General features: G+C 33.8%; 1 protein-coding gene across 5 annotated transcripts in view; it reads left to right on the top strand.

Moving 5' to 3' along the window:
- The window catches only part of LOC149074904 (uncharacterized), a 177,426-nt gene that overhangs the window by 95,904 nt on the left and 63,539 nt on the right, over nucleotides 1-17,983 (top strand). For 4 of the 5 annotated variants that reach the window (XM_089245850.1, XM_089245853.1, XM_089245849.1 and 1 more), the window contains exon 2: nucleotides 6,905-7,354. In XM_089245850.1, coding sequence (XP_089101976.1) covers nucleotides 6,905-7,354 — 450 coding nt within the window. The remainder of the gene's footprint in view (nucleotides 1-6,904; nucleotides 7,355-17,983) is intronic. The other variant, XM_089245854.1, reaches the window with a different exon arrangement.

The following is a 17,983-nucleotide window of genomic DNA, read 5'->3' as shown; positions in this document are numbered from 1 at the left end:
CATTGAATTAATATTAGCATGTAGCAAATTCATTAGCACCAGTCATGCAAAAAGTGAATGTCTTTCTCACGAAAGAAGGATAAAAAAAAAAGAGGGACGGTGAAGGACGACAGTTCGAACGCCTAGTTTATTTTTTAAATATTCTCATTCAATAATATAAATATGATCAAATTATATATAATTACTTACGTCTTCATCTCCAGAGGCATGACATGTTTTAAAAACAATATTAAGTCGAAATACAATAAACAAGTCAAAATAAAATATTTCTTATTTTCCCGCTCTGAAATCGGAATTTTCGACAAGTTGAACTAACGATAATAAGTTTCTTATCGGCCGCTGAGCATTCGACTTACCGAGATTTGACTGCATTTCTCTCGTTTATGTCGATGCATGAAATTGTTCATTTACTTTCTCCAGTCTGCAAGTAGAAAAGTTTGAAGAAAACTACTACATAAAATGGGGTTTTTTTTTCCTGCAGGTATTGCTTTTAGGACCGAAAGGTATGCTCTACACCAGAACTAACTAAATCATAGGAAAATAAAGGTTTCAAGGTGGAAACGACGTAGAAAACTATATTCAGTATAAAAGAGCTTTTGTAGTAAATATAATAGTACATTAATTCCGGGTGGGTTATAAAACTAAATGGGCGCCGAAAAAAAGACATAACGATAACGAAAAGTGTAGTTTAGGTTAAGACCGTCATAGCGATAACATAAAAAGAAACATTTAATGCTCACGGTAAATTCACTCAAGGAAATATTATACCTCCCATAAAGTAAATCAAACATCTTACGATCGATCACAACTTTTCTCGACAAATCAAGAGCCATCTAAACATTACTGAACATCACACTAATTATGGCGGGTGACATTAACGCATTCTATAATTTTTGTTCCTGCATGAAATGCCGTGAAAATCGTAAATATTGACACGCACGCACACACATATATCACAATAATGAAGAACGCTATTGGTTGATGTACGGTAAAACCCCGATAAGACGTCACTCGAGTTCTTGAGAAATTACGACGGCTTAAGCGGAGTGTCGTCAGTTGCCAGTGCGCGCCCGAGTGGCATGGTGGTGAGATGCTCGTCTGCCATCGTGAAGGTTGTTGTCAGGGTCCCGGGTTCGAACCCAAGAGAGGATATAGATAAGATATTTTCTCAAACGAACTCGAGGCGACCACCGATAGACAGCACCTGCACTTCCAATCCAACTCACTAATGGCAGTAAATTGCGATATGGCCAGAGTTGGTGTTTGGTGAAGTAGTTGCCAGTGCGCTACTTTACAAATCTTATAAATTTGAAATATGTAACATTCATTCAAATACAAATAAAATTACAATAATAACGCATTCGATTGGTAAGAGATAATTCTAGGTTGTGGTGTCACAGGGAATATTGGTATTTGTATTATAAATTATATATACAATAGAAAAAAAACTATTTTTTTTTAATTTCTATTTTATGGTATTTAACTTATTATGGTTCAATATACAGGCACACTTGCGGTTTATACCGATATTTTTTTAAACTTAGACGGATCAAAGGAACTGTTAGAGTAACCATGAACTACTGCTAAAGAATTTGAAGCAGTAAAATTAAATTTGTTGCACATTAATTTTACAACACATTGAATTTTAGTGGTTGAAATTGTTCAGACAAATTCAGGAAAAATCAAATTCAGGGACTGATATTGACTTGAAGGAGCAATGCGCAGCGCAGGGCAGGGCAGAGCAGAAATTTAAAGTCCTCTACTTGGGGAAAAATGTCTGTTTTGTCGAAAAATGCATTTTTCTCAAAACCCCCAGAAGTTGAGGCTCTTGGAAAATACTTCCCTTGCCCATGTCGAAATCAAGTCTAGCCTGAACAATCCCTAACGTTTTAAGAAAATTTGTTTCTTCAGTCAGTAAATGAACTTCCCCCCTGTGTCACTTTCGCCACTCGACCTTTTCTTTCCTGATACATAAGGCTTTCATGCTCGCTTTGGATTCTTCAATTTTCTCACCATGTTTAATGGAAATCGACTATTTTTTGAACAGTCGTGTTCATTTGAACTTAGAATAACTTTGACTTCAAAAGAGTGAAAATGAAGTATTTAACGGTGTAAATCAATAGAAATCTTGCAAAACAAATGGTTTTACATTGTACTTTGCGAAGAAAACTTTAGCGTAAACAATTTTGTTTTGTGCGTAAATAATTATACCCCAACATAAGAAACACCTATCCAACGAATTCTACAATCGTTCTTCGATATAATGAATTCCTATTTAAATTTTACGCTTATACCTCGATATAATAAACTCCCGTTTAACAAATATCACGATCGCACCGATATTACGTATCATTTAATAAATCACCATTACAATGTTTTTAGCATTCATCAAATTTACCAAAAGGGTATATCATGCATAATCACAGGTAAAAATGGTAAATTTATAAAACCAACCGAGACGATTGCCGATTATGCATAATAACACATTTATTATACATTTACCTAACATTACTATACCAATAGAAACGATACGGAAAATACGCATACAGCTAAAAGTGAAAATACTCGGAAGTAAACTCACTTCCTAAAAATCAAATGGTCCCGATCGGATATAGAGAAATCACGAACCTATTTCAGTCTTTTATGATATATTACATCCAGAAATCATGGTAAGTACATTAAAATACATGGCAATGTGCCGAGAAATATTTTTCTCCCGTAATTTCCGAAGTTTTCTTGCTCCGTTTCTTTTCGGATTTCTAGCTGCTGCTATCATAAATCTGCGTATATATGTGTGTGTGTGTGTGTGTTAGAGAGTGAGAATATTTTCCACAGGAAAAATGATCCCTGAAATATTTCGGAAAGAGAGAGGGAGAGAGTTATTATCCCTTAACTTTTCGGGAGAGAAATCGGTTTATTCTTCTGTGAGTGAGCGAAAATTCTCTCAGTTTTCGTAGTTTTCTCTGTCCTGGAAAAATCTCTCGTAATTCGAATACCGCTTGTCATCGTTAAAGCGAACCGGAAATTTATGAAATGTAATAACTATTTATAATACAGAAATTGCTTTCGCAAAATTCCGGCAATGGGTAATTTTTAGAGGCATGAGAGCATTAGACTGGAATACTTTTCCCTCTCTCTCTCTTGGAGAACTCTAATATTCCAAGACGTTTGTAAAAAAGCGTTAATTTTCACCTTGCGTATTACAGGACTGTTATTAATATATTTTTCACAAAAGTTGTTTCACAAAGAAAAAGTATTAATGAAGTTCTTGAGAGAAATTGTTTGGGATCATTATCTTTCTTTTCTTGAATTTCTAGCGTATTCATCATCGTTTTAATCACCATCCTCACAATGCAAAAACAAATTTTAAATTTAACTCTAGATGGTCTCGCGTACATTTGAGTATACATGGCAAACACTTGGTTGAAAAGCCCTTTATACGTATATTTATTTTCTCAATTGTTGTTGGCATTTTAGAAATGACATCTTTTAGTGGTATTTCAGTTCAAAATAAGGCTGTGGAAAAACATTATCTGTATTTTTTTTTTATCTCGAAAAAGTTAATTCCTTGGTGTAATTTCAGAATAAATCAAAGAAATAATTCCAGTAGGTACCCATAATATTTCCGACTAATTGAAAGAAACAATTCTGCCATCTACGGAAATTCAAAATAAATCAAAGAAATAGTTCCAATATCGACGAAAATTCGGAATAAACGAAAGAAATAATCCACCATCCAGAAGAATTCAAAATAAAGTGTATCCATGTATCCATGAAAATTCAGAATAAATCAAAGAAATAATTCCAGTATCCATGAAAATTCAGAATAAATCAAAGAAATAATTCCAGTATCCATGAAAATTCAGAATAAATCAAAGAAATAATTCCAGTATCCATGAAAATTCAGAATAAATCAAAGAAATAATTCCAGTATCCATGAAAATTCAGAATAAATCAAAGAAATAATTCCAGTATCCATGAAAATTCAGAATAAATCAAAGAAATAATTCCAGTATCCATGATAATTCAGAATAAATCAAAGAAATAATTCCAGTATCCATGATAATTCAGAATAAATCAAAGAAATAATTCCAGTATCCATGATAATTCAGAATAAATCAAAGAAATAATTCCAGCATCCGTGAAAATTCAGAATAAATCAAAGAAATAATTCCAGTATCCGTGAAAATTCAGAATAAATCAAAGAAATAATTCCAGCATCCGTGAAAATTCAGAATAAATCAAAGAAATAATTCCAGTATCCATGAAAATTCAGAATAAATCAAAGAAATAATTCCAGCATCCGTGAAAATTCAGAATAATTGAAAGAAACAATTCCAGTATCCATGAAAATTCAGAATAAATCAAAGAAATAATTCCAGTATCCATGAAAATTCAGAATAAATCAAAGAAATAATTCCAGTATCCATGAAAATTCAGAATAAATCAAAGAAATAATTCCAGCATCCGTGAAAATTCAGAATAATTGAAAGAAATAATTCCAGCATCCGTGAAAATTCAGAATAAATCAAAGAAATAATTCCAGTATCCATGAAAATTCAGAATAAATCAAAGAAATAATTCCAGTATCCATGAAAATTCAGAATAAATCAAAGAAATAATTCCAGTATCCATGATAATTCAGAATAAATCAAAGAAATAATTCCAGCATCCGTGAAAATTCAGAATAATTGAAAGAAGTAATTCCAGCATCCGTGAAAATTCAGAATAAATCAAAGAAATAATTCGGGTATCGATTTAAGTTCAGAATAAATCAAAGAAATAATTCGGGTATCGATTTAAGTTCAGAATAAATGAAAGAAGTAATTCCAGCACCCATAAAAATTCAGAATAATTGAAAGAAGTAATTCTGCCATACATGGAAATTCAGAATAAATCAGAGAAATTTATGAAATGTAAAAGCTGTTCATAATACAGATATTTCTTTCACAAAATTTAAACAATGAGTAATTTTTAGAGGCATGAGAGCATTAGACTGGAATACTTTTTCTCAGTTGGAGAACTCTAATATTCCGAGAAGTTTGTTTTCTCCAATTTGAAAAAATGCGTTAATTTTTTCACCTTTTGTATTAAAAAGCTGTTATTTATGTATGTTTTACAAAAGTTGTTTCATAAAAAAAATTATTACTCAATTAATGATTCTGAAAGGAATTTCTAGAATCATTATCTTTTTTCTTGATCTTTCTAGCATATTTAAACACCCTACTTAGCTAATTACCCTACTTACAATGCAAAAAAAAAGCAAATTTTAAAATTAAAACTCTATGGTTCACCCTAATGTTAAAACGTATTGAATTTTTTTTCACAAATTCTGTCATATTCGTTTATAACGACACCGAAGATTTCGCGAAATTTCGTCGTTATCACCGAAGTGTCGTTACAACCGAGGTTGACGTTTTCGACATCTTTTAGACTAAAAATTTTATCAGATGCTGTGCAAATACTGTGCATAGACTCATCGAGAAACATATAGGAAATCCGGATCATAAAAACACAAAACATTTTAAAGAAAATTTCAAATTGATGAGGCAAATAATTCCAAAACAATTAAAATCAGGAATCAAAATTTATGAAAGAAATTGCATGGAAATTAATGTGAATTCAGAATACACGAATTTGAAAAAGCGGAAATAATGAACAATGATAATTCCAACACACATGAAAATCCAGAATAAGTTAAAGAAAAAATTCCAGCTTCCATGAAAAGGGGTCTCATACCTTTTAACATAGTGAAAAAGTATGCTCTAATGCTTAACTCTAAAAAGTATGCTTAAATATCATTAAAAATTCTATTTAAGTATTGATTCATTTCAAATTTTTTTTACACATGTTCTTGATTGTATGTGCTATCCTATGCTGGTATAAAGTTTTACATATCTTGGATATTAAGGTTTTGTAAATTTTTTAAACAAATGCATTAAAAACAGCTCGCGCGCATAATAAAATACCATCACATCAATGTATATGAATAATAAATTTATTAAAATGAAGGAAACTGTGCAATTCATGAAACGAAGCAAAAGATTGAGATTTCATTGAATCAATCTTATTTAAAATTAAATTTTAATTTAAAACATTTTTGTAATTTAACATTTAAATTTTAAAATTTAATTTTAAATAAGATTGAGTTAATGAAATCTCAATCTTTTGCTCCGTTTCATGAATCGAACAGTTTCCTTCATCAATTTTTATTCAATTACATTGATGTCGTGGTATTTCATCGTACGCGGGAGCTGTTTTTAATGCATTTGTTGGAAAAATTTTCAAAAACTTAAGTATCTAAGATATGTAAAACTTTATACCAGCATAGGACAGTACATACAATTAATAACGTGTAAAAAGTTTGGCATAAATCGATGGTAAAATAGTATTTTTAATGATATTTCTATTAGAGCACAGTTTTTCACCATGTTAAAAGGTATGAGAAATATATCAAAATGAAATATCAGAATAAATGAAAGAAGCCTTAACAGAATTGGTGGAAATTCAGAATTCAGGAAAAATTATTATATCCTTGCCACCCTTCCGCCTAAAAAAAAGAATAAAGAACGTGGTACCCGGTGCGACCGCACCTGTCACACACCCAAAAATCGCGACTCCACCGACAAGAAGCCAAATGTTTCTAGATAAAAATGAATTGCACTTATATAGCCACATTTTTCACTCAAATATCACTAAAATATATAATTTCTAAAATGCCAAAATAAATAAATAATTGAAAAACTAAATTGATATAATGGATTTGATGACCATGTGTGTTTGCCATGTATATTCAAATATACATCGGATCGTAGAGGGTTGAAAATGTAAATAAATATGTGATGTTTATTTTATCATTTATTTCGTGTATGGTTTTGACAATGTCGAAATATTTTAATTAAAGCAGCGGCAGCACCGGCAGGTCCACCACTGGTGATCACGACCGAGAGTACGCCATCGTCGCTGTCCCCGGCAGTAGCAGTAGCAGCGACGCCACTGTCGTCGAACGCAGTCGTTAATCACATCAACAACAGCAGTAGCGTTAACAGCAGCAGCGGCAACAACAGCAACAACACGAGTCATCATCATCACAACCATTGCTCGACGATGACTCGCGTTGGCAACCAGACAAACAGCACCGATCCTCACTCTGTTAATTCACGGATCTTCGTCGGCAACTTGAACACTTACGTCGTCGGCAAAGAGGAGGTAGAGAGGATCTTCGGCAGATACGGTCGAGTCATCGGCATATCCATGCACAAAGGATACGCATTCGTACAGTACACTGACGCGTGGGACGCCAGGAATGCCGTCGTCGGAGAGGACGGGAGGACAGTCGCTGGACAGCTACTCGGTGAGTCCTTATTTTAAAACCATTTGCAGTATACATTACTTTTCTCCGGCACGATCACGCCTTCTGGGGCGCTGAGCTCACATCACAATAGCAACAGAGCCTGGTCGTATTGGTTCGTTCAGTTCAGTATTGATTGCTATGGTCGGTGCCTGTTTCCTCGCATAAGCAAACGGGGCATGTGCCCTGGCCCATTAATTTTCAGTTTCAAACCTGACATTTTCTTTCAATATTTAACTTCTATAAGGAATATTAACAAATATTTTTGATCGTTTTAGGCGGCTAAGCACATACCCTCTATGACTTTCTTCTTGTGTGTACGCCTCGCCTCCTCAAGGAACGATATGCATGAAGGGCCTCAAAAAAATTATGTTTGCCCAGGGCCCAAACATTGGAGGAACAGGCCCTGGCTATGGCACAAACTCGAGAAAGCTAATATGAGTAATATTAGATTCGAGAAGCCGAATTCCAGAAGCCTTCGTGATTGGCCGAGTTTCAGATTCCACTGATGAATATTATAGAAAATAGCGTTGTCCAAGCCGATATCTCTGCCTAAGCAGCTTTTAAGTTGACCGACGGCCTTAAATTTATTTAATTATTAGCTTACCTCGTCTTTCTGATCACAAATTGTTATGTTCTGATGGTCACCAAACACTGTCCGATCGAATTTATGTATTTACTATACAGTACTCCAGAGTTGGACAAATCTCCAAAAATTTACACGCCCCGGTCGGGCGTATGACCTGGAACAATTTGCTTACATTATCTAGTATGACAGAGCCTGGATGTCTCTCGGTTCCTATAACTTTCAATAGATTTGTCCAGCCCAGTAGTATTCATGTTCAAAAATATATTTTCTTCCTAAATCCCAGTACGTATAAATTTGAAAGTCCACAATACTACCATGCTAATTGTTATTACACACGTGAAATAGGTTATGCAATTGCGACTGTCTCGGATCACAAAAACCAGACACAAGTAAGGGAAAGGAAAAGAAATTCATTTTCTTTTACCCTCAACGATTGGCAACCATCCACGTGAAATAATCTCTTCTCTACACTATTACGTGCATCTTATTTAATTTTAGTTTCGTTTTCTCGGGGCGCAAATACGTTGAAATCTGTAGGAAGATCAAAGTGTTTCCTCAATGTGCAATTCAAACGAATATATTGTCTACAAAGTCAACAAACAATTCTGCTCCTTTTTCTCAACTCTCCTCTCCTCCTCACACTCACAACTCACTCTCCTCCTTCAAACTGTTATTTTCTTTGGCTTTCTTTCTTCGACATATGACGTGGAAACGATCCGAAAATGTCTGGGATGGAACTCAATTGCGTCCGTCCTTGACCGAGAAAAAGTTTTTCTTTCCTCTCTTTCATTTTTACTCTTATATTTTATTTCATCGCCATCAAGACGTACTGCTGTATTATGAGAGACTGCATTGAATGGAAGTTCGATTTTCTTCAACTCCGGCGACACCAGCGCCAAATCCACCATGGACACTGCGTCTCAGTTACACCGATTCACCACAAGATGTGGTAATAATATCTTAACGGAATTTCCGTTTTTACGGAAAAAGCAAATATTCAATAATTATACCTGATATTCAGTAATAAGCTACAGTCTGGTCTTACTAATAATATATCTATAACTGTTTTTAATTATCATCGTAAATTGTAATTTAATTAATCTTGGCGAAACTTTATAAAATCTTTTACTGAATGGTTTTAAAATCAATTCGAATGGAACGGTTTCGTTTTCAATTTCTTCAGTTTTCTGAGAATTCGATTATATTTTTTAAATTGGTTTAATCCAAAACTAATTAATTTTAAGTAATTGAAATATAAAAAAAATTAATAATAAACAAATTAATTAATAACGATAAACAAATTAGTTAATAATAATAAACAAATTAATTAATAAAATAATAATTAATTAATTAAATAATTTAAAACCATTAAATATTATGGAATGACTGCATTGAATGGAAGTTCAATTTTGTTTGAAAGAATTCTTCGGTAATATCTAACGGAATAATCCGACTATACGGAAAAAAGCAAACATTCAATAATTATATCTGATATTCACTAATAACATATCTGTAACTGTTTTTAATTATCATCGTAAATTGTAATTTAATTAATCTTGAAACTTTATAAAATTTTTGGCTATATGGTTTTAAAATCAATATTAATAGAACGGTTTCGTTTTCCATTTCTTGAGTTTTTCGGAATTCTATTATATTTTTTAGATTAAATTGATTTAATCCAAAAACTAATAAATTAATAATTGGAAAAATAAACAACTAATTAATAAAATAACAAATAGTAATTAATAATTAATAAATAAAATAATAAAAAACAATTAAATATTATGAGAGACTGCATTGAATGGGAGTTCGGTTTCCTTTCACAGAATTTGGTAATATCTAACGGAAATATCCGGCTATTCACAGAACAAGTTAATATCCAATAATTCATTAATAAGCAAGTCTGGTCTCACTAATAATATGTATTTTTAATTATCTTCATAAATTATAATTTAATTAATCTTAGTGAAACTATAAATTTTTACTGAATGGTTTTAAAATCATTAATAATGGGACGATTTCATTTTCCATTTCTTCTGGTTTTTTTTGGAATTCGATTACATTTTTTCCATTAATTTGATTTAATATAAAAACTAATTAAGTTTAAGATTAAAATATAATAATAATAATAAGCAAACTAATTAATAAAGTAATTTAAAACAATTAAATATTATGAAAGACTTCGTTGACTGGAAGTTCTATTTTCTTTCACAGAACTTGGTAATATCTAACGGAATAATCCGGCTATACAGGAAAGCAAATATTCAATATTTTGTTAATAAGCTACAGTCTGGTCTAATAATATATTTAATTATTTTTTATTATCATTATAAGTTGTAATTGTATTAATAATGATGAAACTGAAATTAATATCAATATTGATGTAAATTTCTTACTGAATAGTTTTAAACTCAATATTATTTGCCGCTGTGGTGGTCGAGTGGTTATAGTGACGGACTCGCGATGCGAGGATCCGGGTTCGAACCCCACAGTGGTGGTCGGCTGAAGTTGGTTTTCTGTGGTTCCCAACTTCAAGGCGCAAATGCGAGCCGATCTCCCCGTTAAAAAGTCTCGCCACAGAGAGCAACAGTCCTACAACGGTAAATCATTCAACCATAACACTTCACTCATAGTTAGAAAAACTGGGGGCAGATGACAGCAGTACACATAACAAGCATTACACTGTAACAAACTTTACGTCAGGTTGCACTACACGTACACGCACATTCCCGCATGTACCGATTCGTTGGGGGTTCCGTGGGGGGTTGAGGGCGGGGTGCATGTGTGGTGTAGCAGTAGTAGGTAGAGTAAAAAAGGGTTCGGGGATCCATGATGTTCTTAAGTCAGCCACCTCGTTGGGCAATTTGCCTGTTGTGGCGTTGTATTTGTATTTGTATTAATGAAACGGTTTCGTTTTTTTAGAATCCGATTATATTTTTTCGATTAAATTGATTTAATCCAAAAACTAATTAATTTTCAATAATAAAATTAATATTTTTTTTGAATATTTTATATTTGAACAATCAAATAAACTGTTCAAAACTCAATTATTAATTTGGAAATGTTCTTCATTGTTTATGATTTTTGAGATCAATTACTTTCTTTTCTTTTTTAAATTTTACTTTTCATTTTGTAGTATTGTATATTTTAATTTTATTCATAATTTTTTTTTTAGTATCTTTCCTATCTTCCTATTAAATCTAATTCCTATCTTCTTTTATATATATATATATATATATATATATGTCTTCTTAAGTTTTTTTATTTAATTTGTTTAGTTTCTTAATTTTTTCACAAAATTGTTCAATTTTCTTAATTTCTTTCATTCGATTTGTTCAATTTTTCTTAATTTGTTTCACTCAATTTTCTAAATTGTTTCAAATACTTGATTTATTTTTCAAATACTTTTCTGCTTCTACTTTTTTTCATTCAATTTTTTTTGCATAAGTTGAATTAAGACTTTATCGTGCATTAATCCAGAGTCCACAATGCAAAAAATACTACACACACAACGGTTAAATCATTTGGTCAACACTGGAGTTACCAGACGTCCTCCTTTAGGAAAAAATGTTATCCTTTTTGATGTCATTTCAAGCGTCCTCCTAACTTTCAGAAAATTCGCCCTTTTGTCAGCCCCTTTTCAGGTTTCCGTAATTATTTTTTCTCCTTTTTTTTCCTGAAGAAATTTTTCTACCCACTATATGAGGCTTATATCTCTTCATTTGCATTAGCATTTGTTTGTTGTTGGTTTTTTCGTTCACCAATAGGCGTCGAAATTCCCAGAAATCTTTCTGTTTTCGCTTTCTTTTAGCGGTTGTGTTGTATTGGAAAAAAATATTGTTGTGGCCGGTTTTTTTATTATGGTCAGAATAGAGGCGCCATCTGTTGTGGCTATTGGTAAAATAACGTTGCTGAGGGTGAACGCGCAACCGTTGTCCTTCATTGGTTTCTACATCTGCTATCCCTAGTCCATTCCTTTGGGAAAGAGCGCAAACCATCCCAAGATGGTCTCTCTGGGCGGTCAGCGGTCATGTCTCCTGTCTGCTATCCCTAGTCAACACAGACAAAACCGAACAAAACTAATAAAAGTTTGAAGAAAAACAAAAAATTTAACAAAAGTTTATTTCGAGCGTTAAATAAATTATATTTATTAAATAAATTAAATACTATAATAAAAAAAAATATATAAATACTGTGTAAATATAATTTATTTATTACTCTAATGCATTTAATTATGAATATATATATATATATTTCTCAAAATTTCGGAATTCAAAGATAATTTCGAAACTTTTTTCTCATTTGAAAAAAACAACAAAAACAAATTTTGTGCTCGGATGGGAAAATGCTATTGATTACTTTTTTTAATATTACGAAGACATACAGTCGAATCCCGTTATAACGAACTCCAAGAGACCGGAGAAATCGCTTCGTTATAACGTAATTTCGTTATAAAGTAATTCCAGGTTTTTGCATTGTTCCTATGTAAACGTACCTGAGGGTATAGAGAAGTGTTTGCTAAAACGAGATTTTCGATATAACTGTATTCGTTAAAACGGGATTCGACTGTATTTGTAAGTAATATTTTACCAATATGCAGTTCTGTGGCTTTTGACATCACAATTTTCCTCCGCTGTTTACTCATAGACAAAATTTTGCCACTCGAGAATGCGTACAACTCCTCAACTTTTCGGAAAAGTTGCGTAATATTTTGCCATCTGAGCACAGAATTCTGTTTCATCCCATAAATTAAAATTTCAGATATGAGGAAAAATTCCACATATACACTAATCGCGTAGAATTTGATTAAATCATCAATTCTCGAAGAAGTTTTCAAATATTTTTTTTAAGAAAAATTTTGACGGTATACTCGTGTGAGTAAATATAGGAATTACCAATTCCATTTCTAATATAAATATTAAAGAATTATCTTCTATCGCTGCTTAGTAGAGTAGAAATGCAAATGTTCCAGGCTTTTTCCCCGCAAGATAAACATTACGTACACATTCAACATCCCAAATTTAGATTCTTGGTTTTTCTTTCTTTTCTTGATGATAATTATGAGACCCGAATCTCTGCGTTTCGAGTCTCGTAATATTAAATTATCATGCTCAAGGCTCTTCACATTAGCTTTAACGAACCGTATAAATTTTGAATGGAAGCCAGAAGAAATACACATGCATTTTATTCGGCTAGTTTCCTTGGAAACAACGAACCGTTTCCTATAAAAAAAATATACAGAGCGCGTCTTTCAAACTACCAAAAGCAAAAAAAAATAATTTAATCTCGCTACTATCTGTCTAGGTCACGGTATAATGTCTGTGCGAGAATTTGTTTTTTTTCTTAAAAATATGCGTCTCTGTCAGTCAAATACCGGTGTATACGTGCGTCTATGTAAATGATTGATGACGCTTATATTTAACCCCTTTCGTGGTAGGCTTACGTAAGTTCCCCGTCTGTCAACGTCTCTTCCGTTTCAAGGGGAGAATATAACTTTTCTAAATCTTTTTTTTTTTTACAATAAATTTAAAAAAATTTGGTGAACTTTCCGAAATACGTCATCGTATAGTGCAAGGGTTTTTAACAACAAAATATGTCGAAACTCTATTATTTAACTTTCAAAAAGAAAATTACATTGAAACTATTGACCTTAAACCGCAGGATATTGCCTTCCTGCGACGACCATTTGGCGCGATTGTTCATTGACGATGAACTTATGATTGATATTTTTTTTTCTTTGTTATGTACAGGGTGATTCAGAAAAGATGGGAAACAGTTCAAGAGGTGATATTACAAACCAATACTAACAATTGTCATCTAAGAATTCATGGCCTAACATGAAACGCAAACGACCGCTCCACAAACATTAAAACGTCATTCCTGTTGAAATTTATCGGGAGAAAAAGAACACTACATGCATGCAAATGTAATCTGGGGAAGAAGAAGAAGAAACCGTATGCAAATCTGCGTCACAGTGAATAAAAGGCGCGGACGCCAGCCCTGTGAAGTTATTCCAGCTTGCAACCGTTCTACAGTTGTAACGTACGGGATAATGGCGCACTTTATTAGTACTGAAAAAGCAGACACGCATTTCGTTTACACATTCATTACGCAGACATGCATTTCATTCATGCATGTCTGCTTTTTCGGTACTAAAGTGCGCATTATCCCGTACGTTACAACTGCTAGAACGGTTGTACGCTGGAATAACTTCACAGGGCTGGCGTTCGCGCCTCTTATTCACTGTTGCCCAGATTAACATAAGGTTTCTTCTTCTTCACCAAGTTGCATATGCATGCATGGTGTTCTTTTTCTCCCGATAAATTTCAACAGAAATGTCGTTTTAACGTTGGTGAAGCGGGCGTTTGCGTTTCATGTTAGACCATGCATTCTTTTATGACAGTTGTTTCTGTTGGTTTGTACTATCACCTCTTGAAGTTTTCCCCATCTTTTCTCTCTCTCTGAATCACATACATATTAGAACCTATGCAGTGGGTCGTCATCGTGGGAACCACGTGCATGGTTCGAAAAGAGCAGGCGTTTCTGAAGGGTGGCTACGCCTAATTGCAAATGCCAACCCTTGTTCACTTCAAGACCAGACATGACCCAGGCTCTGTACCTTAGGGGATATAAGCCAGTTGACACTTGTTCACTGACGCCTGCCGTGTCAAAAGAAAAACATGTATTTTACAGAAATAACAAGAAAAAAAAATGTCAAACAATAAATTAAAAACTTCAAAATGTAGTCAGAAATCTAGTCAAAAATCACCGGACATACCTTAAGAATTGGGGAAGCCGTTGTTGTTTTGAAGGTTTGTTTTGGAAATGTCGTTGAAGAAGGTGGTGAATATATTGTATGTATATGTTATTAATTTAAAAAAAAAATGATTGATAATGTTTTAAAGCCTTTTAAATATTATTTCAACAAACTGTTAGGTCTAAAAATCGCCAAGCGTTTGTAGTAGCATCTCTAACAAGGTAACCATAAAACTCGGAAATAAGAACTCTACTGATTTGGCGGTACGCAGACAATATGGTTTAGTTTAAGGTCTAGTAACATGAATGAAATATAAAAGGAAAACTATTCAGGAAAAAGTTTTATTAAATTATTTATTATTGATCATACAATAGTTATTTATTTTAAAATTTAGAATATTTTTATTGAGTTTGTAGTGATTATTGCTATCAGTTCAAAATTGGGGTACACCAATCACAACTAAAAATGCTCTGCTTAATTACAAATGAAAACAAGCGTGCCCAAAAAAGAGACAGTGGTAAATAATGGGTTAACCGAATGGGTCGCGACCGAAACATGAATAGCAAAGACTACCGAGATGGGTGGTTCATATCAACTTATGACTAGAAATTATTGATCTTGGGTGATTGCCGAAATTTTATTCGTTGGGCTTCCGGGAAGGGTCGTGCGAATCCTTTTACAGCTATGGGTCCCGAATAAAACTTGATTCGTTGGGGCTTTCAAGGAGATTTATTCAAATCTAACAATCAGGGGGTTCTTGAGCTAAGAGTCTTAAACCTGATTTGCAAGGGGCTTCCGCGAGGGGTCGTACGAATTCACTTGAAGCCAAAGTGGTTGAGTTATTGGTCATGACCCAAATATGATTCGCAGGGGCTTCTGCGATGTGTCGTACAAATTCACTTTCAGCCACAGATTATTGAACTATTGGTCACGCAGGTCCGCAACTAGATGCTTGGTCAGGTGGGGCAAGCACACATTTTGGCGCTCCTTGTAATACTGAAGGAAAGGTTAAAGGGTGAAATTTGTGCCCCTTCCCTCATCCGGGCCACCAGACCAACCTGCTTCCCCTCTAGTTGCGGTCCTGGGGGTCACGATCCAAACTTGATTCACGAGGCCTTCCGAATGTACAAATCCACATACAACCCTGTTATAAATGCACTTATTGCGTCACTAATTTCGAATAAGAATCAGTGTCACCGTTCGCGAAGCTGGTTTTATTGTTTATTTCGGGTTGCGGTTGAAAAAGGGCAAGAGCCCCCTGCTAAATTGTTACTACTGAGACTGAAGACGGAGATTCATCGTGGATACTTATACGGAAATTCGAAATTGGATTGAATGTGCTTCTGTAAAGCCGCTTCCATACCCACAGCGCTACGCTACACCGAGAACCTCTCAAAAAACATGTTTTTAAGGTGTGGCTGAGGTAACTTTGTCGTCATAAACCGGTTTTCGAGCGGTTCGACATCGCGTAGCGTGATTATTCGATGGCGTTTCGACATCCTACATATAATATTTTAACATGGAGTTTCGCTCATTGTCTACAATTAAGCCACTAAAATGCGGGACTAAAGGAACGAGATTTCAAAAATGTGTTTGTATATCTTTGTATTACAAAAAGAATTCTTCTTACACTAACCTGCTGATGTCAACAAATGGCAACCCATCTAATTAAACAGGAGAAAAATTTTATCGGTTATTGCTACCTGTTGGTTAATTTTCTAAACTTATGATTTAATTATCATTAAAATCAGAGTAAACCCATGTTAAAATCTTGTGTACGGGATGGCAAAACGCAACTTGGCAGCCCAGTGTTTCATTTTTGGAACGCTACATAACTCAAAACCAGCCCGAGATAAAAAAAAAAATTCTTTGTATTCTTATTTCTCACATTTTTTTTATCTAATACATATGAATTTCATGCAAAAACTCCTAAAATTGCTATCTCCGTTACAAATTGGTCGAGATACGTACATTGATTTAAAAATTTTAAAGTTTGTCAGAAATCTTCGTGGACGCTATTGATTGGTCCACTTGCGACCAACAATCCCCCCCCCCCAAAATCGGACGAAACTTAGGTCTGTTGTTTCCTGAATTGCATCCGAAATGAAAAAAAAATACGACGTAATAAGAGTCATCCGAAACGAGAAAAAGCTCGATCCGACTTCAGATAGGATTCTTTTCTAACCTTGGGGTGATAGAAATCCACTACTACCTATCTTATTACCCAATCGCGTTGTATTGCTTCTTTTGTTTTCTCGTCGATATAGCCACTACTGTAAATCCATTCTCATCGAGTTTGAGGAAAGCTCTTTTTTTCCTCATCCACCACATTTGCTTCCTTCTAAGATCCTAAGCCACAGCAATAAGTTTCTATATATATTCTCACACTTGGCTTGTTGGTTCTGCTAGTTTACGTCGGCTCCCCATTTGCCAGGCTCAATGACCAGAATATAACTGAAAGAGAGGATTGTGTGTGTGTATATCCCTTCCAGAGTCTCGTGTATATTATTTGACCTCATGTGTGTGGCGGCATCACCACCAACTGCTTAGGTAGTATCCAGATTAAGTATGGGGTTCAGAAATTGTTTCTTCTCCCGCGAAGAACCATGAGAAAGATCACACGCGACTCTCCTCTCGTTCCTTTTTTTCTATTTATTTTACCCACAGGTTTCGAAATATTTCCTGGAAGAGGTAAAGTGGAACTACTTCTACCGGCAGGAATAAATGATCCGGATAAAAGTCTCTGGCGGAGATATAATAAAGAGATAGAGGATAGAAAGAGTGCGTGTGAGGCTGGAACTAGTTTCTTATCGAAAGAATATAGGAGAAATAGTTCGTCTCGGACGACAGATTAGCTCCGAGTTCTATCAAGGATTCGGCGCTTACCTTACGGTCATTATTTACAGAGCCTTTGACTTTTACGATTTTAGAAAAAAATTTTCTCATGATAAGATATGAGATTTTCGCTAATCTCAGTTTCGGAAAGTTTCATTCCAAAGGAAAAATATATATATTACTAACGTCAGCTTCTCTAAATAACTGGAAAATTTCAGAAAGTTCGAGACACTGAAACTCATCAGATTCAAAATGCTGAAATTCAACGAAGTGTAAAATGTTGAAATTCATTTTAGTGTTGACATACCTTCGAAAGAAGAAATTTGTGAAAATTGGAATCAAAAAAAATATGTTAAAACAAAAAAAGAAAAAGAAATAGGTTAGAGAAGAATAATAATAGAAATTTGTGAAAAAAATAAAATAAACTTTTCAGAAGAAGAACGATCAAAGA

Source organism: Pholcus phalangioides, unplaced genomic scaffold (assembly GCF_987345545.1).
Source record: "Pholcus phalangioides strain wild (caught in Gottingen) unplaced genomic scaffold, Ppha-v1.0 ptg000016l_1, whole genome shotgun sequence".
Classification (NCBI taxonomy): Eukaryota; Metazoa; Arthropoda; class Arachnida; order Araneae; family Pholcidae; genus Pholcus; species Pholcus phalangioides.
Note: the sequence above shows the minus strand (reverse complement) of the source record. Positions and strands in the feature narration are given on the sequence as shown.